The sequence below is a fragment of the Lipomyces oligophaga genome (assembly GCF_038497815.1).
Source record: "Lipomyces oligophaga strain CBS 7107 unplaced genomic scaffold V1516scaffold_4, whole genome shotgun sequence".
NCBI lineage: Eukaryota > Fungi > Ascomycota > Lipomycetes > Lipomycetales > Lipomycetaceae > Lipomyces > [Lipomyces] oligophaga.
In genome coordinates this window covers 1,130,047-1,155,935 of record NW_027117788.1, presented here as the reverse complement: position 1 = coordinate 1,155,935, position 25,889 = coordinate 1,130,047, and the positions used below count along the sequence as shown (strand labels likewise).

At 45.2% G+C, this 25,889-nt stretch overlaps 11 protein-coding genes across 11 annotated transcripts; 7 read left to right on the top strand and 4 right to left on the bottom strand.

Annotated features, from left to right (window-relative positions):
• The first annotated feature begins 1,621 nt into the window (after nt 1-1,621).
• Nucleotides 1,622-3,557, top strand: V1516DRAFT_363534 (major facilitator superfamily domain-containing protein). Its single transcript, XM_066918951.1, has one exon. It carries the CDS (start codon nt 1,857-1,859, stop codon nt 3,348-3,350), a length of 1,494 nt encoding a protein of 497 aa, XP_066777575.1. The 5' UTR covers nt 1,622-1,856; the 3' UTR covers nt 3,351-3,557.
• A 1,153-nt stretch (nt 3,558-4,710) lies between these two features.
• Nucleotides 4,711-7,948, bottom strand: V1516DRAFT_624876 (uncharacterized protein; the record flags this gene model as incomplete). Its single annotated transcript, XM_066919684.1, has 2 exons — nt 4,711-4,945; nt 5,001-7,948. 2 exons carry the CDS (start codon nt 7,946-7,948, stop codon nt 4,711-4,713), a joined length of 3,183 nt encoding a protein of 1,060 aa, XP_066777574.1.
• Nucleotides 7,949-8,564: 616 nt separating this feature from the next.
• Nucleotides 8,565-9,683, top strand: V1516DRAFT_624524 (mitochondrial 37S ribosomal protein uS7m; the record flags this gene model as incomplete). Its single annotated transcript, XM_066919665.1, has 1 exon — nt 8,565-9,683. The coding sequence occupies one exon, from the start codon at nt 8,565-8,567 to the stop codon at nt 9,681-9,683; it is 1,119 nt and encodes a 372-aa protein (XP_066777573.1).
• Nucleotides 9,684-9,978: 295 nt separating this feature from the next.
• Nucleotides 9,979-11,121, top strand: V1516DRAFT_685784 (uncharacterized protein; the record flags this gene model as incomplete). The annotated part of the gene is made up of 1 exon (XM_066923630.1): nt 9,979-11,121. The coding sequence occupies one exon, from the start codon at nt 9,979-9,981 to the stop codon at nt 11,119-11,121; it is 1,143 nt and encodes a 380-aa protein (XP_066777572.1).
• Nucleotides 11,122-11,313: 192 nt separating this feature from the next.
• On the top strand, nt 11,314-13,230 carry V1516DRAFT_675678 (cytochrome P450; the record flags this gene model as incomplete). Its single annotated transcript, XM_066922288.1, has 1 exon — nt 11,314-13,230. A coding segment is annotated over exon 1 (1,555 nt), but the record flags the coding sequence as incomplete, so codon positions are not given.
• On the bottom strand, nt 12,957-15,442 carry V1516DRAFT_675677 (uncharacterized protein). The gene has a single exon (XM_066922287.1). It carries the CDS (start codon nt 15,296-15,298, stop codon nt 13,163-13,165), a length of 2,136 nt encoding a protein of 711 aa, XP_066777570.1. The 5' UTR covers nt 15,299-15,442; the 3' UTR covers nt 12,957-13,162.
• Nucleotides 15,443-15,713: 271 nt separating this feature from the next.
• Nucleotides 15,714-17,783, bottom strand: V1516DRAFT_362180 (HotDog domain-containing protein). Its single transcript, XM_066918950.1, has 2 exons — nt 17,171-17,783; nt 15,714-17,117 (listed from the first exon to the last, which is right to left on the bottom strand). The coding sequence occupies exons 1-2, from the start codon at nt 17,506-17,508 to the stop codon at nt 16,130-16,132; spliced, it is 1,326 nt and encodes a 441-aa protein (XP_066777569.1). The 5' UTR covers nt 17,509-17,783; the 3' UTR covers nt 15,714-16,129.
• A 1,168-nt stretch (nt 17,784-18,951) lies between these two features.
• V1516DRAFT_695974 (uncharacterized protein) lies at nt 18,952-20,388 on the top strand (the record flags this gene model as incomplete). The annotated part of the gene is made up of 3 exons (XM_066924014.1): nt 18,952-19,031; nt 19,107-19,649; nt 19,731-20,388. The coding sequence occupies 3 exons, from the start codon at nt 18,952-18,954 to the stop codon at nt 20,386-20,388; spliced, it is 1,281 nt and encodes a 426-aa protein (XP_066777568.1).
• A 170-nt stretch (nt 20,389-20,558) lies between these two features.
• Nucleotides 20,559-22,620, top strand: V1516DRAFT_707534 (uncharacterized protein). Its single transcript, XM_066924177.1, has 3 exons — nt 20,559-20,656; nt 20,715-20,961; nt 21,021-22,620. Exons 2-3 carry the CDS (start codon nt 20,827-20,829, stop codon nt 22,539-22,541), a joined length of 1,656 nt encoding a protein of 551 aa, XP_066777567.1. The 5' UTR covers nt 20,559-20,656; nt 20,715-20,826; the 3' UTR covers nt 22,542-22,620.
• A 184-nt stretch (nt 22,621-22,804) lies between these two features.
• Nucleotides 22,805-24,548, top strand: V1516DRAFT_707533 (transcriptional regulator of RNA polII, SAGA, subunit-domain-containing protein). Its single transcript, XM_066924176.1, has 3 exons — nt 22,805-23,008; nt 23,070-23,634; nt 23,685-24,548. The coding sequence occupies exons 2-3, from the start codon at nt 23,101-23,103 to the stop codon at nt 24,315-24,317; spliced, it is 1,167 nt and encodes a 388-aa protein (XP_066777566.1). The 5' UTR covers nt 22,805-23,008; nt 23,070-23,100; the 3' UTR covers nt 24,318-24,548.
• Nucleotides 24,479-25,759, bottom strand: V1516DRAFT_638141 (uncharacterized protein). The gene is made up of 2 exons (XM_066920058.1): nt 25,208-25,759; nt 24,479-25,141 (listed from the first exon to the last, which is right to left on the bottom strand). Exons 1-2 carry the CDS (start codon nt 25,675-25,677, stop codon nt 24,601-24,603), a joined length of 1,011 nt encoding a protein of 336 aa, XP_066777565.1. The 5' UTR covers nt 25,678-25,759; the 3' UTR covers nt 24,479-24,600.
• Nucleotides 25,760-25,889: the final 130 nt, after the last annotated feature.

Below are 25,889 nucleotides of genomic sequence, written 5' to 3'. Positions count from 1 at the left end.
CGTGAAGGCTTCGTGAGCGGATGACTGGTAGCAGAGGAGGGACTAATGAAGCTATTGCTGGAAAAATAGATAAATTTTAGAGTGGAGAGTTGGGAAAGAAAAAGGCACCCTGAAGAATGAATGAGGAGCACAAGTGGCAGAAGTGCTGCAGGACCTGGGAGACAGAGTGTGCGATCCCAGAGGGAGCTCGAAAGGATCCAGTAAGACTGCAAAGCACTAAACAGGACACAAAAGTAGTTCAAGCGCACAAAATGAAGAGCAAGAATCAATGAAGACTCTCCCACTTCTTTTGCAGCACGAATTGACCAACCAAATAGTTATCCAATATTCACCTAGCACGCTCTCTCAATAATAAATACTGGAACGCAAATCCATTATGACATAAGCGACTACAAACCTCGCACAAAACTCGTGATAATCACGTGATCAATCGAGTAAGTACTTAGCCGGTGAGGATGGAGGGCGGGACCGGGAAAGTGAGTGAAGTGGGAAGGAGGGCTCAGACTTGGGCGGGGAAGGAGGGGAAGGAGGAAGAGGAGAATTAGGATTTAAATAAGACCTTAACAGGATCGAAACAACGGCTGAAGGTGAATCATTTTAAGCGCGAAGATAACGGGATTGGGCAATCTAAGATAGTTTAGGTAGGAAGATTAGTGATAACAGGTGGGAACTGAGTGAGGGCATGGGACGGAGTAAGGCGGCTAGTAAGATATTATCGAACCAGCTCACCAGCCCGACCAGCTCACACAAGTCTGCCAGAGTCGCAGAATCGTCGCAGAATCGCCAGTGTGATAGCCTCCAGACAGCTATGTTCTAACGCATAGGACAAAACAGAGGCTGGCTGACGTCATGCCGCAATAGGCCACTCTCTGAGTAGTGGCTTCATCGGCCACATCGCACTTTTCTGTTGGACTTTGTTGGACATTGTTGGACAGACAATAAGACAGCATATCTGTACAGCATACAAGATGGCCCAAAGATATTCACGATCGTGGAGAAAGAGAAGAAAGACAGACCATTTGTTCAGGTTGCCGGGCCTACGGAGTTGTCCCGAGCTATTAACGAGAGAAGACTGGATCGAGCTCTGGCCGAACAATCAATTATTGACTAGTCAAGTCCGACCAGCTTACAATGCTTATGGTCTCCTGCCTAGCCTGACCTGGCTGCTTCCGGGATTCCTCCAGCGCCAGGTACTTACTTCTCATGCCATTATTATTATCTCCATACAGCTCGGCCCACGATACCGCCGCAAGAATGTAAACAACTATGCGTTTGGTACTCCGGCGGAATTGTGGGGAGACTGTTCAACAAGCGTTTTGGCCAAGCTAAGCTATGCCATACCTTTTTTGTGTGATTTTGATTGGTCTTCTCCGGTGGAAGCTTGACTTTGGTACGCTACCTTTTTGGTCTCCATTTAAGAGTGTCCTGGATTACTTGTGAATAATCTTGTGCACATTTTTGCTGTTGAAATTTTCTATTTTCCCCTCGCAGATCCGCTCTCAAACTTTTTTGCAGGATCGTATCCACTACCTCCCTCGCTTCCCCACACTTCGGAGCTTGCGACCCGACTTCCTTTTCTGGACTAGTCGTATCTTTCCTCCTGGCTCGTGCCGGCGCCACCATTGGTGAGCCACATGTGGCTTCCTCCTCCACCGCCTGAGTGTTGAGTTTTTTTTTCCTCTCTTTCGCTCGTTCGCCCGTTCAGGTCTGTCAGTCAAAATAAGTCATACTCTCGAGGCACACGGGGCCTGAACTCCTATTTAAGCAGCCTGATTCCCTCCTCGTCTAATTGACATTCGGCGCTGACTTGTATTCAGACTTACACTCCTCCCGTCCATCTCCCATCACATACAGCAATGGATAGCTACGAAGACGTGCCTCCCACTGTTGACTGCGTCAAACGTCTCCGCCATCATTTGGCTACTCGCATTTCTTCCCTGAAGCCTGGTCCTGGCCCATATTTGGAAAACCCTTTCAAAGCACTCGCTCTGCTTAACAGATCTCAGTGGCTTTTCTTTTCGGTTGCCTTTTTTGCTTGGACTTGGGATGCGTTTGATTTTTTCACCGTCTCGCTCACCGCGAAATATATTGCTGTGACTTTGGACGTGAGTGTTACTCAGATTACTTGGGGTATCACTCTCGTTCTTATGTTACGTTCAGTTGGTGCCATCATTTTTGGTATTGCTGCTGATAAGCTTGGACGTAAGTGGCCGTTCATCATCAACTGCGCTCTGTTTATCGTCCTCGAGCTCGGCACTGGCTTTGTGCAGACTTATAAGCAGTTCCTTGGTGTACGTGCTTTGTTCGGTATTGCCATGGGCGGTATCTATGGCAATTGTGCCGCCACCGCTCTCGAGGACTGTCCCATCGATGCCAGAGGTATCATCTCTGGACTTCTTCAGCAAGGATATGCGCTTGGGTATTTGTTTGCTGTCATGTTCAATCGTGCCTTTACTACTACTACATCACATGGATGGCGGTCATTGTTCTGGTTTGGCGCTGGTCCGCCAGTTTTGATTATTGTTTTCCGTCTCCTCTTGGGCGAAACTGAAACCTATCAAGCCCAGCGACATCTGGAGCGCACGAACGCTCAAGCAGAATTCAAGAAAATGGCTCTCCGCTCTATGAAAACGCATTGGCATGTTGTTGTCTATCTTGTTATTCTCATGGCTGGCTTCAATTTCATGTCGCATGGTTCTCAGGACTTGTACCCCACTATGTTAGATGTTCAGCTCGAACAATCCACAGACAAGAGCACAGTGACCATGTGTGTTGCTAATTTGGGCGCTATTACTGGTGGTGTTATTATTGGACATATTTCTGACCGTGTGGGCCGTCGGTTGTCTATCATTGTTGCTTGCATCATCGGTGGAGCATTGATTTATCCTTGGGCGTTTGTTCGCAACAATGGCATTATGGCTGCTGTGTTCTTTCTGCAATTTATGGTCCAAGGTGCTTGGGGTGTTGTGCCTATTTATCTTTCTGAGCTTTCTCCTCCCGCTCTGCGCGCATTCATTGTCGGTGTTGCGTACCAGCTTGGAAATCTTGCATCTTCCGCTTCTTCAACCATCGAGGCTACCATTGGAGCCCGCTTCCCGCTTCCCGACACTACTACCAGTACTGTTAAGCGATACGACTACGGTAAAGTCATGGCCATTTTCATGGGCTGTGTCTTTGGATTCGTGATTATTGTCACAATCTTCGGTCCCGAGAATCGCGAGAACGAGATGGCAGTCGACCGCGTCTTTGAGAAGCAGTCTGCAGAGGCTGACCTGGAGGCGAACGTGAGCCACGACCCTGCAAAGATTGAGAAACACAATCTCGAAGGCGAGCACATTGAAGCCCAATAAGGGGTTTTTCATTGTATTATTGATATAACTATTGGTTTTTGTTTGTAATTGTACGGTATTGTTGTGTTTGCTTTGTTGATTTTGCTTGTAAAGGATGTCTGGAACTCGGCTGGTCTCTCTTGTTAATGATAATATACCGCGTTTATTCATATACCAAAAGCACAGCTAAGCCTTATTACGTAAGCTTCTCACCGTTGAAATCTCTAACGTTTGTCTCATAATGAGAGTACAGCACGAGGGATAGACGAAACTGTTTTTGATAAGCAGTGGTACGAGCATATGCGGAACTATTGACCAAAAAGCACACAACTTCATTGTCATCAATATCATGCGCCAGAAGTTTGTTCTTTACTAAATTAATACGCTTCCCACGAGTGGCTGCTATGCCGCCATATTTTGTGGGGTTAACCAGGTTAAAGCCAGTTTTCTCTGCACAAGTGTAAACGGATACAATTACGACCGAGCAGCGCCGTAGTCAGTTTCGGGCTAAAAATCGCACCTTTCTGTGGCGCTCTGCTATTGTGGGGTTTGGTCTTTCCTTCCAAGGGGCGAGTGACCTGATCTCCACGCTTACAAAATACAGTACGGAAGCATAATTTGGCAGTAACCCTTTGCCGCGCGCCTCCAGGTTCGTTGCTGGTTGCGGAGACGAGGCGCGGGGAAACGAGCGGAGAAAGTGGACGAGTCGCATGGCATAGAGGTCGAGACATAGCAAAATTGGGCCCTAGAAACTGGAAACTGAACCTTCACACAGCTCTGCTTCCACTATATTCAGTTACTCGCAAAAATACTTCTTGATGAAATTGGCAAAAAAGACTCTGAAGTACTAATATCGTAGTGGACGAAGTATCCAACCAGATCCATGCGCAGAAATCTTCAAAGCAGAACCATGGATAAACCGGGACCAGGGTTTCTCTCTGCTTAGCGCGCCTAGAACTGTAGTGTTAGAATTCTGGCGTTCCGACAACGGCTGGTTTCTCGTTTCCATCGGAACTACATTCAACGATAATGGAGAGGCTGCAGCTCGCAGCGGAACTGCAGCCGAAGCAGACAAACCCGGCCAAGATACGGATTCAGACACGGAGGGACTCAGCTTGGCGTAGCTCATGGATATATTTGAACAGTATAAAACATAAAAACATAATGCAGCAACTACATGTAGAAAGTCGAAGACAGCGGAACTCTGGACGTTGTCTTAGATTCATCAAAGTAGCGATCAGACAAACGTGTCCAATTTCTCCACATTTCAAGTCCACTCCCTATCTTGATTCTATTCTCGTTCCCCATCCTTCTCCTCCCCGCGTTTCTCCCCGCATTATCGTGCTGCATAAATCATCGGAAGCGCACCAAATCAAGCTCTCTACGATAAGTCAAACCCGGCCCCGGCCGTAACCGCAAACAGTAATTTATCGCGCAAGACTTGTTTAGTCGTATACCGTGGTAACTTCAACAAATTCACACAAGTCGACGCAGTCGGCAATCTGTCTTCTAGCAGGCCTGCCTCTCGAATTGTAAAAGGCGGCTTTAGTGAATTAAATCCTTGTAAAGGAGCTCGTGAAACTGAAGTCACGAACTTCAAAATCGCGCGAACATCCCTGTTTTTCGTTAGCCATAACAAACAAGTCTTCAGCAGAGAAATAAAGAACATACTCATCACCTAATTCGCCGATAACTTCCCAAAAGTATGTAATTGTAGAATCCGTTTCTTCAAACCCTCCTAAAACTGTATTTCGTTTCCAATCCTCGATATCAATCGGAATTGCAGCGCCTCCGACAAGTGTTTGCATTTCGTGCGGTCCGAACATCGCAAGCCAGCTTGGACTCAGCAAATCATTCATTCCAAACAGGAATGCGGATGTTTGACGATATAGCTCCCGATTGAGCTTAAAATCGGCCACCGCGTGAATATACTGGATTCTGTTTTCGCTCGTCACGGGAATATTGCTGCCATTCCGAATCAAGTCGATCGTTCGCCCGTCGGCATCCTGTATCGTGAAATTAAGCCCGAAAACTGTTTCTACATCTCCCTCAAATTTTTTTAGCTTGATCAATCCACGATACAGCTCCGCGTCAAGTGACCACAGGTCGTCAAACGTATTTCTGAATCCAGACCCAAACAAAGCGCGATTGTGACTCGGAACTTGCCATTTGCTCAAGAAAAACTGCGCAAACGAAACTTCCACTAGTATCCCTTGATAAACCGCTTTGCCAATAATACGACCCAAAAACTCAAGTCTTGCAAGCGCCTCCGCACTCGTCGCTCTCGGGTTCGGATACAGTAGTCGCTCGTCATTTTCCAAAAACAGTCCTTGTACAGGATCAAATCCGTCCTTGCATACACCAACAAGAAATTCCTTCGTAATTCCTCCTCCATCGATCCCAGCCTCTGCATCACCAAATTCGTTAACAAACGTGATTCCAATCAATGATTTCAATTGTCCTCGGAGTTCATTCATCTGTTCAAAGGCATCGCTCAACATCTGATCTCTGCGAATTGTAGCCGTATGTCGACGAACTCGAAGCTCATATTCTCGATCTAGACCGAGCTTTTGGCGATCGAGCGCCAGTGATTTATCCAGTATATCGACTCGAGCTGAAAATGGTAACACGAACGGTATTTTCTGCAGAATCTCTAATCGTGGTGTCCGCATTAATCGCTCTCGCAGCCTTCGTCGCGCATCACTGCTCGCATCCTGCATCTCGACATCTTCCTTCTCTCTCGCACTGTCTTCGTCTTCTTCCGAATCGGACGCTAATACAGCATTAGGCAGCCCACCTGATGCCTCTTCTTCCCAGTACTGAGCAACCTTATCCTCATCCAGCACGGCCTCTTGCACAAACCCACCAATATCAATCTTTCCCTGAAGCAACCAATATTCATCTTCTAAAAATCTTCGTCTTGCATCCCGATAGTACAATTGCCGAATGATTCCAACTGCGTCATTTTTCAACTTGTCCAATGTCAACTCTGACGTCTTTGCCAACGGAACATCATTATCATCCCCAAATCCTAACCGCACAGTGATTCGTCCCTGTTGAACTCCAGCAGTAGGTTCTGAGTTACAAATAATCAAGAATACAAGGTGTTTTAAAAACATGCCGAGTTCTCGAACTTGTGAGGGCGTCAATCCATACTGATTCTCATCGAAAAACTCATCGTCATCAGTCATGATCAGCCAATGCCAACAGATGTCCAGACATAGACCTAAAACTTCCCATTCTTGGACTACCTGTTCTATTTCTTGAACACTGTCTAATTGTTGACTCTCCGGTGACCAGAGCGTACCTATTGGAGGATAAGTCTCGTTTGGAGGATTTGTAATGACATTGAAAATTGTTGATGCCCGCAAAGCGCGGAAAAATAAAGGTAACGTGTATTCTGGCGTCAAATACAGATAGTATCTAATCTGACTATTTTTAGAAGGCCAGATACGCAGTAGCCCAACAAAAAAACCACATGTAGAGACAAGCTCTGAAACTTCTTCCGGTGTCATGGCGGATTGAGATCGTTGACGAAGAATGGATTTCACAGGGGCGACTGCCATTTCAACGATTGCACGATTTTTCAATATCTGAATATTATCGACAATAAATTTGTCAACAAATATCTGCCCCTTTCCAGCCATCGACTTGGCAAGTTTTTTTGCTCCACCAACTGAAAGATAGAGCAATAAATGTGAGATTGCTCGCATCAGATCTATAGAAAGAAATGCGTTGACAGCAGATCCTTCGGGATGCTTCCAGATATGCAAAATATTTGCAAGTAACCATAGAATTCGATTATCTTGTTCAGCAACAGGCATACTCATAGACAAGTCAATCCGATTTGCCAGTGCAGGCACTATCACCGTATCAAAATCAAGAATCTGAGGAACAGAACCTCCCTTCTCTGTATCCTCATTGATTATTAGTAATAAATTTGGCACAGAGAGGATATGCTTGATAAATGCTTGGACTGCAATATTGGAGTTGAAATTTTGCATTGCAGACTGTATATTTGGAATAAGTTTAACTGCCATCGCCGAGTCGCTAATTACCGTAAGCGAGCGACTGTACATTTCAAGCACAGTCTCCAGATTGATATTAGACTGAATAACAGCGAGTAATCGTAAACATGATTCAAATATTTTGCTATCAGAACAGGAGACTTCCATAGACTCGAACAGTATCTGACAGAACCGGAACCTGAGTCCGAACGAAATAGATCCAGCATTTGCAGGTCCGCCGATTAATTTTTCGATGGCAGGAATAAACTCCGCATCTTGTCGCACCGGCTCGCATTTACCAAAAAAGAACGCAAATGTGGAAATTACTTGATAAGCGGGATATTCTACCGGGTTCTGGCTGATGCTTGTGAATTGCTTGATTATCGAAACGAATTGATCTCGCACATCTCGTCTTGCTTCAGATACTGCCATACGTCCACGATAAAAAGATTGGATCAAAATGGCAGCGTGCTCACGTTTTCGATTCTGTTCACGGAGTTGTCGGGCTGCACTGGCATCTTTCAGGATCGACTGGGAACTTCTTTGAAATGCTGTCGAGCCCCGAGCAAGATTGACTTGCCGACCGTGCCGGTAATTTCCCGTAAAATTCATTTATAGAAAATTAAGATAACTAAGTAATATAATAATAGGAAAGATAAAATGCCGAGTACCTTTATCTTCAATGCCGTCAGATCTGAGTGGACTATATCGTTGCCTTCAACTCGGCGATATAATACATTAGTGGCGTCTGCCGCTCTTCAGTTAGACTCGTTCTTAGTCGCTCTTCTCGGCAACAAATTATTCCAATAGCACTAAACTCACTATTCGCTCGAACACCGCCCAAATATCGTAAATCAGAAAATTCCAGATCACTCTGAGATCAGCCAGTAGTTCATAGTCGTCCCTCACACTAAGGAATGATCGCGCGGCTCGCAATAGTGACTTGGTCATGTGACGACTCTTGATTACCGCTGGGCGAATTCTCGAATATTTTTTCCAAGTTGCCCTCAAGCAAATTTAAAATTGTTTTTAATTTGAGGAAATCTGTTATTTAAGTGAGTGTACAATTTTTGAACTGGCGAAAATGCAAGTAGTTCAGCGAGCTGCTATTGCTGGAACTCGACATTTTGCGCTTTTGACGCGGTGTGCTGGTCACCAGAGTGGTGCCTGGTCATTGGTCAAACTGTCACAAGAGCTATTTCCTGTTACCAACCAGGAATCTAGACGGATGTTTTCAAACTCTCTAATTTCGAGAAAAAACAACGATTCAAAAATTAAACATGGAAAATCCACTGAGGAAGAACAAGGGACGCCAGTGGAAGAAGTTTTGGCACGAGATTTACAAGCTGCAGAGTCAGCTCCTGAAGTGTTGAAAGGAGACGTGGAAAGCCCGGTGAATGAGATTCTTGCTGAAAATGGAGAAGCCCCTATTTCTATAATAAATAATGCTAAAGCTGAAAACGACCAAATTGAAGAATTATCGGTTGAAGAACAGCAAGGCACTTTAGTGGGCGAAGTCTTGGACCGAGACCCGACATTCTCCACAACTGTTACTTTTCAGGAAGCTGTTAATCTCGCTCAGTACACAGTTGTAGAAAGCAGAGCAGAAGTGGAAGCATACAGATCAAGTCATAAACCACGAGCTGAACTGGCTGCGCATTTAATTAATTTACGGAACTCTGGAATGACACTACAAGATTATCTTCAGGTTCCCGAGGTTGAACAGAATACAGACCTTCAGAAATTATTGAAGGAAATCACAGATATTAAAGCTAAAAATGCCAGTGCTATTAGTGTTGATCCTACATTATCACCATTGGATCCGATCAACCAGGCCGTTGAGGCTCGGAAGCTAAACGAATTCCCTTTGTTGGAAGGACTCGAGAAGGATCCTGTTGTTGAACATCTCGTCAATTTAATTATGCGCGACGGTAAGAAAGTGCGCGCCCAGCGAACAGTCAACGAGGCATTGATTGTTGTACGCTTACGTCTAAAGGAAGATCCTGTCAAAGCACTCAACGAACTTGTGGAGTCTATTCAGCCGTTAGTGAAGATCGTTCGCATCAAGAGTGGTGCGAAGGCAGTTCCCATCCCCAAATTTCTTCGATTCCGTCAGCGAAATCGTCGTGCGCTGGATTGGATTCTTGCAGAGTCATTGAAGCGACCTTCAAAATCACTGGGTGTTCGAATTGGAGATACAATTGCGATTCAGCTAAATACTGTTCGAACAGCGATCAGAAAAGATCAAAGCTGCCCGATTCTTGAGAAGCGGAACCAGATTCACAGACTTGCTGTTGAAAGCAGATCAAATATTCTTAATCCACCGATCAAGATCTCTCGCAAATGATTTTGTTTTTAGCGGAGGACTTTTACTTTGTTTGTCTGTGTTGTCTTCTGGTTGTCCTACCTGTAAATACTTTCCGTCATTTGTGTTGTTAACTGCGATCACGTGGTAACACGAATTTGGATATGTGTAAATATATGTTTGGCTGATATCAAGATTTGATCTGGATTGGTGATCTTATGACGGTTTTATGAGTTGTCTTGTAAATTGTAGGACATGAATAGACTTTTGGAGTGGTTTTTATATCGGACCGGCCACGTTTCTACAAAGGTAGCCATCTAAAGCTGCTGGACGAGCCATGACCGAAATATTATCTGAATTAGATTCGAAGGCGCACGCATATACATCTCTTCCAATAGTTTTGGGTAAAGAAAACACGGCAGAATATCCAGTCAAAGAAGATACAGCGCGGGGCCAACCTATGGTCCGTGAGGGATCGCTATGGGACAAACTACGAGTCGATGTATCGCTTGCTTCAGACGAACTGAAACACAACGAAACGGAGCGAGAACAACACCAGGGCGATAAGGCATTATATATTCCGCGAATATTACCCAACGATGGGTTGGTAGATGGTGGACTGATAGTTGATGCCGAGTATACACATGTACCTTCGAGGCGGATCCGAGAATGGAAGCCGATATGGAGGATAACAGAAGGAAATAGTACATCCTCCGAGTCGACCGAAGCCGAAACTGATTTTACCACAACGCCAGAAGGCACTCCTCTAACTTCAGCTTCCGATTCTGTAAATGCCAGTGAAGAAGAAGACCGAGTATCACTCTTCGTTGAAAATGGTGGGGAAGATGCCGCCGAGTTTGAGTTCCTGCCCGAATCAATCGACAGTCAATCTGAATTGGGAAAATCAGAAGAACTTCTATGCAGTACAATGAATGATCGTTCGCTCAGACAGGCAGCCAGTTCCACAGAAGGATCGTCCAGTGATGATGAAGACACTGATACAGATATGACACCGCTGGGTAAATATGTGCCCCTTTCAACACGGCTGGAAATTCTATCGCCCAAAAATATCGAACATGCTCCATTCAGGGTAGTCTGTCAAAAAATTACTTGGCTGCTCAAACAATTTCCTCCGATAGTCTATCATGCCTTGCAGTATGATCTGGACAATGCGAACCTATTTCCGGGCCCACATACACATTACAAGCGAGATGGCCATAGGTGGATTCTGGATCCCGACATGTATTGCAAAATCTGTTGGCTACAAGCACAATATTTGGACGATATCTTGAGGTTATACGAAGAATATGTTGCGCAAGTCCGTCGAGCACAAATTCTGAACGCGTCCGAAGCAAAATGGGCACGGCTGCGGCTGAACTCCGTGGCAGCCAAAGCCCGGATGATAGTTCATGACTGGGGCGATAGAACGGATTACGGATCGATGTTAGTCGGCAAATGGGCGGATATGGTATCAGATTAGTGTAGTACAGTAGTTAGTTATATTCCGTTGCGGAAAAAATGGATTGCAAAAAGGGCGAATTCGCTCGTTTTATAACCATATTGACTGGTCCAGCCTATAGCAGCTCGCTATTGCTGATGACCACCGAGCAGGAAGGAGTCTGCTCGGCAATCAAGAAAGTTTTCCCAACGAGCGCTCGGTACTTCTCCCTGAGCAGCGCACAGAACCACTTTTAAAAACCAGAACTTGGACTCGGGTTTACTGAGACATAGCTGTGACAACGTCAAATAAGAGCTGACGGAGCAGATCGAAAACTGCAGTTATGCCAGCGATCTACCTTGTGCTTCTTATTTTCCTACTTCTCTTCAAGGTCCTTGGAATTTTGCGCGACAGGGCCATCCAACGTCTGATTGTCCGCACTCGCGGTGCCCAGCCAGTTCGATGGAAGCCCTCTTCTTTGTTCGGATGGCATAACTTCCAAGAAGATGCTAATCTCGCAAAAGAGCATAAAACAATGGCGACGATGGAGGAGTGGTTCCGCGAGTATGGGCCCACATATGCAAAGCTGGTACTCGGGACCACCTGTATTTACACTTGCGAAGCCGAGAACCTGGAAGCAATAACAACATCGCAGGTTGATGATTTCGATATCGATTCAGCGTCTGCATACGGAATTTTACTCGGTAATGGAATTGTCACTGCTAAAGCCGCCCAGTGGGCACATGCACGGGATGTGTTGACGCCTCCGTTTACTCGAGATCAGCTCACTGCAGATATGGCTCTGTTTCTAGAAAAGCATTCGAAAAGTCTCGGCAAGCTGATCGACGAAAACAAAGGAAATGATGTTGACATGCAGGACATATTCAGTAAATTCTCTCTCGACACTTTATCCGAGTACATTGTCGGTGAGTCTACGGAGAGTCTATCCCAACTCCAACGACCGGCAGAAACACACCAATTGCGAGATGTTTTTTCTAAAGCTATCAGAGTTGCACAGGATGGACTCCAGCTGCGTGCGATAGCACGCAAGTTTTCCCAGCTATTGCGACCTAAATGGCTTTTGGTTCCTGTCTCCGCTTGCCAAGAGTATGCTGACTATTATATCAAGCGGGCTCTCGCTCGCGAAGGATATATTAGGGGGTGGAAGTTGTCTAGATATGTTGTATTAAACGAATTAGTGAGAAACTGCAAAGAACCGGTGTTTCTAAGAGACAATATTCTGAGTTTGTTTTTCTCTGGTCGCGATACGACGAGTAGTTTACTAGTATGGGTATTTTATGTGATATCTCGGCGTTTGGACGTTCAAACTAAGCTACGAAAGGAAGTCGCAGCACTGTTTGGGTCTGGGAAGTCAGGCGACGCAAAAAATGTCCCTCTTACGCTTGAAATGCTCAAAAAAGCTGAGTATCTCCAGGCCGTTATCAACGAGACTTTGCGTCTGTATCCGCCAATTCCGGTCATTCTTCGAGTCGCAAATAAACCTACAACTCTGCCAGTCGGCGGCGGACCAGACGGAGAGTCGCCGATTTTAATTCTGAAAGGTCAGGAAGTATATTTTTCTCTTTCTTCTTTGCAGCGATCAACAGATATATTCGGTGGAGATGCTGGCGATTTCAAACCGGAACGATGGATCGACTCTAAAAATCCCAATTTTCCCTGGACTAAGGAATTTCGACCCTTCATTAGTGGACCCAGAGATTGTTTTGGTGAATCATTTGCCCGTTTCCAAACAGCGTACATTATTGTAAAGCTATTACAGGAATATTCGAATATCATTCCTGCTGATAGAGCCAGAGACAAAAGAAAGGATGATCGGCCGGCTAGACATTTTGCAGGAACGCTGATTCCCGAGTCTGGCTTGAAGTTGAAATTTGTGAAGTAGACAAATTACTTTTTTTCTGGATTTTATTTTGGTTTTGCTTGGTTTAATAATTAGTAATTTTGAATTTTCTTGGTTCTACTTGTCTCTATATACAAAATGGTATTGTCTCAAGTAAAACTCTTAAATCTCGTTCTAGTGATGGTCAAACGCCATTCAATGCATAACAACCAATAGAAACTTCTATTCAGTCTGACTGCTCGCTCTTTCACGAGCAGCAGCTACTTGGTGTACAGCGATGGCAGCCTCCCACTTCTGTCGAGCAGCAACTCGATTGTTTCGAATAGCCTTTAGCTCTGCATCGGAAGTCCAGCCAGATTCTTTAAGACGATCTTCTGTAACTGCAAACGCCTGATCTTCGACTCGCATGCTATTCATAAGTGCTGATAATTCTTGGTCTTCGGCAAGTTGGTACTCAGAGGCGTCGGCGTGGCTTGCATCGCTGAATGAATGATTATGAGAGGAATTGCTCCGTGGAGAAACTGCAGATGGGATTGTTCTACCTGCCCCAGACGGATATGCGAGGTTGTCTGGCAAAATCGCAGTCGGTAGAATTCCACCTGAGTTTTGGATATTCACTTGATCTTGCAGTCGCTGCTGGAGCTGTTGGATATCCTGACTCGATTGCGACAGATGCGAACCTGCCGCACTCGAAGCAGTAGTCGTCATAGGTTTACTGTGAGAATCTGTAGAACTTGTCCGTTTCGTCGACGATTCGGCGACCGGAGGTTGAATCGGTGTCGGACTCAGCGGTGTCTCGATATTGTATAGTTCTGGCGGCTCTAGTGGACCGCCGCCCAATAGCGGAGAAGGCTCTAACGTCGGCGAGTTTGATAGAATCACGGCGTTCATCGCCACCGACGCTGACAATACAGAGTTGTTGATTGCTGTGGAATGAATGACGGAAGATATCGACTGGGTCCGTAAATGGCTGCCAGACGGGATGTTCGGAGACGGCGTGCCAACAGACTGCGCTGTGGGAGATGTAACTCCACTTGTCAACGCAGGCGACATCTGCCCACTGCTGGATTTGATTGGCGAAGAGCGAGAACCAAGACCTGGTGAACTAGTGTCAATCTGGTATAATGAATTCGAGGCCGGGGGACCAGGCGATAATGGAGATAGCGGGCCATCTTCAGACACGTATTCTCCAGTTTCGAGATTGGTTTTCGAGGCAATGGCTAAATCAAAATAGCCTCCTGCCATGGTAGTGGGAGTTGTTGTAGCTGAATTAGTTGCTGTTAAACTAGTTGTCGTTCGTTCGGTTGGTGTCAACGCGCTAACAGTTTTTCCGGAACTTGTCATGACAAAAGGTGACGAGGACGCTATAGGCAGCGCGTAAGGAGCAGACATGCGCCGTTTGAGACCCTGACGAAGTTTAGCAGGAACGATTTTTTTCAAAATGGCTTTACTGATCACGACCGGAGAGGAAGACGCAGTATTAGAGGCGACCGATGATGAGGATGGGGAAAGCAGACCAGGCGAATATGAATGTTCGGGAGAGGTTCCATCATGACCATGAGCTGCATGGCTGAAGTCCACACTACCATTGCGAGACTGAAAGTCCAACGGCCGGTCGTCAGAAAATGCATCTGGATCGAAATGAATTGGAGAAGCATCGGTCTCCGGCCTACTAAGAAGAGAAGCAGCTGCGGCTACCGAAATTTCATCGTCGTTATCATCGATAATGTTGTCGATCAAAGTCCCAGCTGAAGTCGAAGAAGCAGGTGTAATTGGAGTTAGTGGAGTAGGAGTTGAGCATGACTTCGTAGACGACAAGATAGTAGAGAAACCAGAAATGGTTGGCGAAAGTGGATGGGGATCGGATGATGTGGCAGCAAGAGTCGAGGACAGTGTTGGAGCGGGCGCAAGAACTGCTGGGTACTCGTCGGGCGGTGTTATCATATTTGAAGAATGGGTTTGATCCAGCGACGATAGTGCAGAAACTGGTGGTCGTTGCAGAAGCTGTTTAGAGGACATGAGTGAGTACTCAGACAAAATCGGTGCCTGAGGTCGATTAATCTCTCGAGCAACGCTGGCTGGCGAAGCCTGAACTGGATGCACCGGGGCAAACAACGAGGGAAAAACTGGAGAAGGCGATGGCGAAGGTGGAGCAAACGCAATTACTCCATGTGTCGAGCCCACGCCAGCCGGTGAAAAGGCTGTTGAAATTGCAGAACTATCACCAAGGGTTGCTGCAGCGGAAGTAGTTGCAGAATTCTCAGAAGAAGCTACGGAGGTGTAGCTTGCAGCCGAGCCCAGCTGGAGCGATGCAGGTCTGCGCTTGGCTGCAGGCATTGAATCTGAGCCGGGCGGCATCGTAAGTACCGATGTAAATACCTTCCGCGCGACGACGAATAAAATGCGTTATTGCGAACAAGGAATGTGATGATGAATACGGCAATGATGACTGGCGTAATATCAAGCTGGACACAAAGATGCAGATAATCCTGACTAGCTGGGGGTTCACAATTTCGAGACCACCACGATTCGTTTTTCTCCCTCGAGTGCGCGAACTAAGTCACAGACCCCTGGATCGCTGACACTATTCGTGACCAATCCCGGTGGATAAATAATCCGCCTCGCCGCAGTGCTGTTCCTGTCGTAGGCTGACACTAAACCCAAACCGGCTGCTGTAAGTTACCGGTTTGGGTTTAGTGCCCGCTGTCTGCAGAGGTCGACTTGTTGGTGTCGACGAGCGGCGGGCTTCGCTCGAAAACAGAATGGGGATTGAATCTACCGAGTATTAGCATGGACGGAGGAGCAGAAAACGTGCGCAGGTAGAGTAGATCCAGGCAGAGATAAAGACCACAACCATAACAAAACTCAAGACATCGGCCACGAGACGCTAGTTACAAAATAACTCACGAGTCGCACACGTTCAGGTCGCGGTTGAAAAGCAGGCGGGGTTAATCTGTGGCTTCCTTTCTCCACGTGCTGCTCAATTGCGCCTATCGAGGGCCACTAGCACAGTTAGTAGCACATCTGGAATTTACCTGGCTCGACAGATAAAAACGCAAACCAATGGAAATTTCATATAGATTAAGGTTCAATCCTATTATTGGGAACAGAACTATTTTCAATGCTCGGTGATGTAATATACAACTTATTAATCAACTTAACAACGTGTTTGCTTCTGCTTTACAATTTCTACTCCATTGCAACAACGGGGTTGTTCCAGTTCAGACTGTCAATCGAACTTCGTCGGCCCTCCACATATTGCATGGCTTCTCCGTAACTGACTGGCAGTACGCTCACAGCCTTGCCCGAGACAAAGTAAGTATATGTGAACGATCCAGAATCATGAGCAGTGCCATGCTGGATATCTCGAACCGTACTATCAACCCGCACTTGTACAAACGTGCCTGCAGGTGAACCGGTCAATGTGCTCGGTCGTTGCTGCGTGTAGGCCACTGTAGCTGTAAGATACAGCACTGATCCAACGGGAACGGGAGACCGGAAAGTAGTCTGGTCGAGCGATACAAATCGTGGACTACCGTGGGTGAAAGCAGCTGCGCAACAATAGGCAAGCTCGAAAGTCTGTCGCAGTAAATATCCACCGAATATCATGTAACTGTGTCGGTTACGATACTGCGGTTGCATGAGCATAGTAGATTTCATCTGGGTGTCCTTCATGGGTACCACGCTATCTGGTCGTTCTAGACCGGACTCGGGATCCTCGTAAGCTTGCTGTCGGATCCACATTGCATGGATGATTTCAGCTTCTTCGACATTAGGAGGGGAAGTCAATAATCCACCTGTTTTCGCGGCTTTCTTCTTGGCCGCGTTGTACATTTCTGCTCGCTCAAAGATTTGTCGCTCATTATCGTCCCGCAATGTGAGCTTATTAATGGGAAAAGACTTTCCCGTGACTGGGTGTCTGGCGACGAAAGTGAAGTTTGCTACCAAAAAGACTTCATCGTTTTGAATAGTCCGCGCTTTGATCGTGATCTCCATGGACGAACGGCCAGTCCAAGTAACATTACCGCTAAGTTCAACATCGGCCTGCATGTTGATCCGTTTAAGCATTGAGATCCTGTCTACAGATGCAGTCACGATAGTTGGATCCGCAGGTGAACAATGCTTATAAGCAATAACCCCTGCCAGTGCATCCAGATCTTGAAAGATCTGGCCAATTCTGCCAGATTAGTCATAGCCATATGAATCAATCTAAAATTCATAAGCACATACCTCAAACGACCCGTAGAATTTACGTAGGCATCAAGCAACCAAGGATCTTCTTTAAAGGGCAGAGTGATCTCGGTATAGCTATCATCCATGGTTTTCTCCTCGATCTGAGGCTCCTTAGTAGGATCTGCAATGAACGACGACTTAGATACCGGCCGGCCTTCCTCACGAGCTTGAAGCGCCTCGAGCCAAGTTGTCTTACGCCTCATTGGAGAGGCCGGCGACCGATTAACCTGAGGAATAAAAGTTCGCACTGCGATTCGGTTGGAAGTCACGCTTGAGCGAGAACCGGATCTGAACGCTCCAAGCGCCGGGGAGAATTTTGGGAGAGCACGAAGCATTTTGATATTTTGATCTGCTTGCCTGCAGAAGGGAAATAAAAAAGACTATCAAAGTTCTAGCGAGATAAATCAGATTTGTGCACCACGAAAAGACGCAGCTTTTCAAAGATGTGACGTATTTCTTTTGTTTGCTGCTGAACTGAGCTGAGCCGTCTTTACACCGCCGCAAGTACCGCAAACTACCGCTTTCCGGTTCGTGGACTGGTAGAACGCAGATAAATAGATGAAAATAGACACAATGACAGCAACAGCTACAATAAACCCGCAGGCACAGTCGGGAACTTCAGCAAAAAGCTGAAAAAAAAAGCGGAATATATATAAAAGCGGAGACCTGGCTGCTGTTGCCACTGCTGCTGTTGATTCCCTGTCGGGTATAGAGTCTGTGCGGCTATCCGATCGGAAGCGGTCAGGAACTTGTTCTGTATCCGGCAGTCTGCAGTTATTCTTTCTGATCTGCAAATGAACCTTGATATTCAACGAGTTGTAATTATGTAATTTATTAGAAGACAAATTCATTGGAATATTTATCTTTGGTGAACTGGATTGGGATATGATTAGGAGACTTAGGTGCAGATTCACATCTGATTGCCGTATGTTGAGTTATAGTAATTACAATATGCGGATTTTTCTTCTAACTTTCCAGTATAATGGCACAGTAAAAGTAACTGTTTAAACAAGACTGAATAAGCTTAAATTTCAAAATAGAATGGCCTAACAAATCTGATTGAACCAACCAAGTTCCGGGATTAGATCCCCCCGCTTGTCCCAGCTGGTTCACTATAAATTTTTTCTTCCCGCTCCTTCTTCTACCAATTATTTTATTCTTCGGTTAGTTGCAGTACAAGTTGTTACTCCATGCATTTGAAATATTTTATTTCCTCGACAATCTCAATATATGTAAATTGATTTCATGGTATGTCAAGCTTCTTTGTCGTCTAAATGCTAATGATGAGTATTCGCTGTGCACCAGTCTGAAAGATTAGTACTCTTCACTATGTGGACCAAGTATCTATACCCAAATTTCTGATCAAGCTATCATTCGACTACATTTTTCGAATTTCTTCATATTTGATTACTAACTTTGTTTAGGCATGATCTCTGCTGTATTTGTAGAAATATTTTGGTTATCTGTTGGTACTGTCCGAATACATACATTTTAGCTTCCATCATTATGTAAACAGTAAATTTTACTGAAGTCTTCGCGGCCTGCATTTGTGATATTCTACGGCCAATTTTTGTAGGTTCTTGGTAATTCTTCACTTTGGCTGCCGTAATAGGTATAATATCTTTAATTTAAATCACATCATTAGGAAAAGTTTAGAATCAGTTCCAGTGCTCCTCTTCTATTGATTCGCCCCGCACTGCGGCTTACCCATACATTGATATCATCGGCCAAATGGAGTGTGCAAACAGACGAAGATTAGATATCTGAAGCTGCACGAAATGGTGTGGTTATCCCGCTTCCGAATGGCCAGCATCAGAGCAGGGGCTGCTGCAGCTGGACCAAGTTACAGATACATCTGGTCCATGCAGTTCTCAACAAGTTGCATAGCAAAATCCGACATATCCATTCCAGAAGAGGAATCTTCGATTCCAAGTAAGTCTAGATTTGACAACGTATTTCTACGCGATACGTGCACATGTAGCATCTGTGTTGATCCTTCTTCTGGACAGAAGCACTTTTCTACTGGTGAAATTCCCCTGGACGTGCACCCAAAGTCAACCACCTTCGATAAAGCAGATGATTCAGTAACAATTACATGGACGGCGGCGGGAACTCCAGATCATGTCAGCAGATATTCAACCCACTTTTTAGAGCAGTACAGCTCCCCGTTACTGAGATATAATGCTCATTGGAAGTTTGACGTTCCTGAGCTGTTGTGGAATCAGCAAAATCTCGGCCCAGCGCTTGTGCGCCGAGACTATGCAGACTATCTTGAGGACGACAGGGCATTTGCCGATATCGTGTTGGCTTTGTATTCTTGCGGCATGGCTTTCATTACTGGAGCTCCTGCTGCTGAAAAAGCTTTAGATGGGGAAATCGTAGTTGAGAAGATTGCCCAGAAAATTGGATACATCAAGCAGACATTCTATGGCAAGTCATGGGATGTGATTTCTATACCAGATGCGAAAAATATAGCGTAAGTTACAGTGAAACTTCCTTTACGCAAAATATATATGGAATATTTATATCAATGTCATGGATCTAATAATTGTTTTAGGTACACTTCTGTTAATCTTCCTCTTCATATGGACCTTCTCTATTATGAGTCTCCTCCTGGAATCCAGCTTCTACATTGCATCTCCAACAATGCCGAAGGAGGTGAATCTGTCTATGCTGACTGCTATAACGCGGCTTCTTATATCTACAACAACGACCTTGAAGCCTTCAAAGTATTGTGTTCCTTTCCAATTGTGTTCCATTACGACAACGACGGCCACAAGTATATGTGTACCCGACCGCTCATCGAGCTCGACCCCTTCTATCAGCAGCTTCATCCCCTCATGCCACCTTATAGAATCAAGTGCATGAATTACTCTCCTCCTTTCCAAGCCCCGTTCGAGCATTTTATTTCTCAGTCCGATCTCGAGCAGAACGATTTGACAGAGAATGGTGAGTTCAGAAAGTTTTTGCATGCATACAAATTGTTCGAGAGCATCATCCACAGTCCCTCTGAACAATATGAGGAGAAATTCGAGCCTGGTGTTATAGCTTTGTTTATGAATCGTCGGGTTCTTCACAGTCGAAGAGAATTCAAGCTGGCGACCACCAAACAAGAAACTCAGGATCTTTTGCTCAGTGGACGCTGGCTAAAAGGAACATATCTGGACATTGATAGTTTTTACTCAAAACTTCGCGTTTTGTCCGCTCTGAAATAATTAATTTTAGTTTTTTATGATATTATAATGTTACATCAAATAGTTTGATCCGATGGTGAAATATATTTTTTGTGTTCGCATGCTCACTTCCTGCTCAGCTCCTGCCCAACGCCCTAAACCGATATTCTAGAGTCACAACTAACTGCAAACATTTGTAATTCTGCCTACCTATTCTCAATTACCAAAGCTCTATTTATTTAACAATCTTAGACTGCTTCCTGAGTTTGCAATTATAAAAAAGACGTGAGCCACCACTCACAACCACACGGTCAGCATCAAAACAGGATTGCTTTGGTCCAAATAAGGTCTTACAGCGCGGCGTCCAGATACCTTTTTCCGGTGACTCAGATTTCTTCCACACCACTTTTGGTTACTTTAGCAAGGTTCTGCTTACTTAAATATAAGCAACCATTTGACAATAACGGTAACAAATCGGAAATGACACTGTCTAAAGTTGTCTACGTCCTCGACCTTGAGAGCGGTAATTTACGCTCTTTGTATAATGCCCTGACAAAGTTGGGATACTCTGTAAAGTGGATAAAGACCCCATCCGACGGACTTGACGATGCAGAAGTATGCTTATAAATTTCTGTCAGAGTTTTGGTTTCAGCTAGGTATGCTAACAATTTTAGATTCTCTTGTTTCCCGGTGTTGGAAATTTCGGCCATGTGCTTTCAGCTTTGCAAAATCGTGGGTTTGTCGAGCCACTGAAAGCCTATATTGCATCGGGGCGCAGAATCATGGGAATTTGTGTAGGAATGCAAGCGTTGTTTCGAGGATCCACAGAATCTCCAGGCGTGGAAGGACTCGGAATCATTCCTGCCGATCTCAAAAAATTTGACGACACGGCCAAATCGGTCCCGCACATCGGCTGGAATAGCGCCAAAGTAAATGGTCTCGAAAACAAAGGTATATATGGACTACGACCCGAAAGCAAGTATTACTACGTTCATTCGTACTGTGCACCAGTTGAAGCTCCTATTGAACAAGGCTGGACAGTCGCGATCGGTGATTATAATGGAGAAGCGTTTGCCGGTGCTGTGTGTAAAGGTAACGTATTCGCAACCCAGTTTCATCCCGAGAAGAGCGGTGTGGCTGGGTTGCGCGTCTTGAAGGCTTTTTTGGAAGGCGAGCAGCTCACGGAGTTGAGTAATGAAGCAGCTAAAGGAACTCCTGGCCTGACAAAGCGTATCATTGCCTGCTTGGACGTAAGGACAAATGATGATGGCGACTTAGTGGTCACAAAGGGCGATCAATACGATGTCCGAGAAAAAGGTGCGACAGCTAACGCAGGTGGTAAAGTACGGAATCTAGGTAAACCTGTCGAAATGGCTGAGCGGTATTATCTCGAAGGGGCGGATGAGGTCACTTTTTTGAACATCACCTCTTTCCGTAATTGCCCGTTAGCCGACACTCCTATGCTTGAAATTTTGCGCAAGACCAGCGAAACTGTATTTGTTCCTTTAACCATTGGTGGTGGAATCAGAGACATGGTCGATCCTGATGGAAGTAAAATTTCCGCTCTGGATGTCGCCTCCACCTACTTCAGATCTGGCGCAGACAAAGTTTCCATTGGTAGCGATGCTGTGATTGCCGCTGAGGAATACTACTCACGAAACGGGAAGCTCTCTGGTGAAACAGCAATGGAGACTATTTCAAAAGCCTATGGAGCGCAAGCCGTTGTCATCTCGGTCGATCCGAAGCGGGTATACGTCGATTCTCCTAGAGATACCAAGCATAGCACTGTCAAGACGTCGTATAAGGGCCCCAACGGCGAGGAATATGCCTGGTATCAATGTACGATTAAAGGCGGCCGTGAGACTCGTGATCTCGATGTCATCCAGCTAGTCACCGCGGTTGAGAAGATGGGTGCCGGTGAAATCTTACTCAATTGCATCGATAAAGATGGTACAAATTCTGGCTTTGATTTGGAGCTGATCCAGTCTGTAAAAGATGCAATCCGAATTCCGGTCATCGCTTCTTCTGGTGCGGGAAATCCGGAACATTTCTATCAAGTGTTCAAGAAAACTACGACCGATGCTGCTTTGGGCGCCGGGATGTTCCACCGCGCAGAATATAAAGTCTCAGATGTTAAGAACTATTTAAAGGAGAAGGGTCTTCTTGTCCGGAGTGAGTCAGAGCTTATTTTATAACTTATTCACGTTTACTTTATTGTTCTTGTTTAGTTAGGAGTATTTTTGTTTGGTTAAATATAAATGTTTTCATATATTGTAAGAGGGCCATTGTAGTTGATGGTTTGGGAGAACATATAGATCTCTTACTGTGCGTAAGTTGTGGTACTAATCATGTAATGATAATACAGATATGGTATAACTGTAATACTGTTTGATTGACGGATATCTAAGAAGAGTAGCTCCAAGAATCTATCGAAGATGAAGGTATTATAGTTCTTCTACGTTCAGATGCAGCAGATTGGACAACCGAAATAGGTATCACTGAAATTATAAAAGAGGAATCTAGACAGTGCATAGCTTTTGTCGGGTGTGTCATTTAAGGTTGTTGCTGGAATAGTACCAGTTGCGGGAGGACTGTGGAAGTGAGTTTGGATAGCTAACTGATCCCGAGATCAAAAGGAATAGGGCTATTCGGGCCAAAACTGGTTCGTATTTGAGTTGGTTTTTGAATTTTTGTTTAGAATTGATTCTAATTACTGAGCTTAGATTTGGGTGTTGGATTGAGACTTACAGGAGCATGAATGGGACTGTATCAGCGCGCGCGTCTCCTCAGCCGATATTGAATCGGTCTGCTAGCATGGCTAGTTTATCTGGTTCTGCTATGACCCCGTCGGCATCCACAAATGTTAGTCAGACTGGCAGTGCGACTACGACGCCATCTAAACCTCAACGTCCAGCACGCCGGATAGAAACCGAAGCGCTGATGAATGAATTCCGCAAAATACTCGGAGACAAATGGGCGCACTATCGTGAAGTGCTGACCAGTTTTCTGATTGGAAGGTTGACGCGAATTGAACTTGAATCCGAACTAGCAACTATTCTCAATCGAAATACGGTCCGTATGCATAACCAATTTCTGCTCGCCAGTATGGCAAATTCACTTCGAGATCCACCGCCGTCGGCAAATGGGTTGCCTGGATGGAGTACACGTCCGAAGGATTCGCTGCTACGTTCATCTAAAAATGCAGCGAATCCGGTTATTGCAAGACTAAAGAGTGAAATTATGGGATTTACACCTCGAGAGCGGCGCAGGATTAAGGCAATTACAAGTGTAGGTTTCTCCTCGTGGAACTGGAAACGATGTAATTGACATAGTTATAGGAAGCGGGAAAAACTACACCTCCACTTTCGACGATTGTGCTTACTCGGCAAGCAAAACTTCCAGTAATGCCTTCAGGCAAGGACAAAGACAAGGTTAAATCAAGTAAGCTAACTTCACATTTGTACTTGGCTCTATCTGTTTGTCACCTAACTATTCTAGCCATCACCCAAGACATCATCCAAAATTATCATCTGCCACTCTCTTCGGAGTCATTTGAACTTCCAGATGCTGATTCACTGCGAACACGAGTTCTTGGTATAGCCTACGAGCATGGTTTAATGGATGGCATTTCTGGTGATGTGCCACAGATCATTCTCGCCGGACTAGAATACCACATGCGTGGGTTTGTCCAGCAGTTGTTTGATCGTGTGCGACCCAAACATCGCATTCAAAGTGCATTGACAGCGGCACGATCGTTTCAAAGCAATACCACTTTTAATTCACTAGATGCACCAAGTTCCCGGTCTCAATCAGATGCGAAGCGCAAACTACAAGAATTCGATGACGATAATGTCATTACAGCCGAAGATATGGCACTCGCTCTCGATCTCGTACCGCATTCAATAATCCAACCAAGTGGGCCGCTCTATAGGCTGTACGATGTGATGTTACGCGATGAAATGGATGATTAATCGTTTGTTTTCGATATATATAAGTGTATGATAATGAGGGTTACGATCAGTGTTTGTATATAAGTCTTCTTCCGCTGTGTTTACTGTATACTGTGATTGCCGTTATTATTGCATTTTGCAATCGTGGGTTGTGATGCGGAGTTTTGTTTTTTTTGTTTTTTTTGTTTTGTGGTTGTGTATTTTGTCGTGAAAGTTCCTTGTGTAATTTGAATCAATTCACTAATACTTTAAATCTAACTACCCATTTTAGTATTTTATCAACGGCCGATCCCAAAAAATAAATTCATTTCGACATTGGAGGAATCGAGAAAGGATAGCCCCTGTTTTTGATTCTGAAAATAAACATCAAGACGCTGAACATTGCCCAGATGATCACGACCCAGGTGGTAACGGATAAGAGCTGTTTGGTCGAGTCCGAAATACGGGGAACTTTGATAGCTAAAGAGATGGCACTGAAAGCCAGAAATGCGTAGAGGACCGCTATTATTTGAGTTTCGAATCCGTATTGCTGCGAAAATGCGGGAGCAATATATTGGATGCCTCCATTGCGGTCACCAGTGACGTAGGGAGTGTGACGAATATTGTTGAACATATGGCCAGAAATGAACATGAGAATTCCAATCAAAGATAATCCTGCCCAAATTGTCCGAGACTCAATAATCGGTCTCAGAAGCGGGTACATGTATCGTAGAGCGATGCCGGCAACGGCAAGTCCGGTGATGATTGATCCGATCTTGCTATAGTCGGCGGGACGGTGGATAATGATCTCGAGCTCTGGAACGTACGTTTCTAAAAACTTAATAATATTCTGAGGAATATCGGTACTAAAATTTCTCTCGTTAGTCGCCGCCGCCAAATCTGTTCGTAGAGTCACCAGCTCGGTCACTTACAGAGTTTGCATATCGAAAATGATAGGGCTGCCAGCATTCGATGCATTAGGACCTTCAGTAGGGAGGTAAAGCCAAACATTGGGTGCACTCTTAATCTGCAGTCTCTGAAAAATTTTTTGGCCGTCTTTAAAGTCAAGAACCGCAATGTACAATCCGTCTCCACTGAATGGATGGTCGACGTGGTATGAGTGAGCGACAAGACTATAATCTGGTGAGAATTGACGACATAATTGACAGCCCATGGATGGTGCTTCTGCAGTCAACAACACTGCAACGGCATAATCCCTCGGACTGCCAATCACTGCATCGAACGTTAGCTCGTTTAACCGGATCAGTCCATCAGGACTCATCGCAAGTAGCTTGTCCATATAGGCCGAATCAAAAGTCCCTGCCTTGTTTTTGGCCGTCGCCGCCAGCACATATCCAACGCACGAAACCAAAAACAACACAATCGACGTGACTCTCCGCATCCTTATCTTTCGTTTTCGAAATCAATTGACTTGATTGAATCTTTTTCCTTCCCTTAGAAAAGCTAGCCTGAATCCTTCTCTCACTCAAGTTGGACACGTAAATTAAACTTCTACCGCGTAACTCAACCGCTCTAGGCACCAAAGCTTACTGATACAAACCCCAAACTGAATTCACGAAACCTCTGGCGGTTGACATGGAAACCGAAGCCTGG

Coding starts and splice junctions, on each gene's coding strand:
- V1516DRAFT_363534 (XM_066918951.1), top strand. CDS start 1,857: ATGGATAGCTACGAAGACGTGCCTCCCACTGTTGACTGCGTCAAACGT.
- V1516DRAFT_675677 (XM_066922287.1), bottom strand. CDS start 15,298: ATGCCGCCCGGCTCAGATTCAATGCCTGCAGCCAAGCGCAGACCTGCA.
- V1516DRAFT_362180 (XM_066918950.1), bottom strand. CDS start 17,508: ATGCTTCGTGCTCTCCCAAAATTCTCCCCGGCGCTTGGAGCGTTCAGA. Junction 17,118..17,170: donor AATTCTACGGGTCGTTTGAG/GTATGTGCTTAT, acceptor CTAATCTGGCAG/AATTGGCCAGATCTTTCAAG.
- V1516DRAFT_707534 (XM_066924177.1), top strand. CDS start 20,827: ATGACACTGTCTAAAGTTGTCTACGTCCTCGACCTTGAGAGCGGTAAT. Junction 20,962..21,020: donor ACGGACTTGACGATGCAGAA/GTATGCTTATAA, acceptor TAACAATTTTAG/ATTCTCTTGTTTCCCGGTGT.
- V1516DRAFT_707533 (XM_066924176.1), top strand. CDS start 23,101: ATGAATGGGACTGTATCAGCGCGCGCGTCTCCTCAGCCGATATTGAAT. Junction 23,635..23,684: donor GGATTAAGGCAATTACAAGT/GTAGGTTTCTCC, acceptor ACATAGTTATAG/GAAGCGGGAAAAACTACACC.
- V1516DRAFT_638141 (XM_066920058.1), bottom strand. CDS start 25,677: ATGCGGAGAGTCACGTCGATTGTGTTGTTTTTGGTTTCGTGCGTTGGA. Junction 25,142..25,207: donor ATTTTCGATATGCAAACTCT/GTAAGTGACCGA, acceptor GAGAAATTTTAG/TACCGATATTCCTCAGAATA.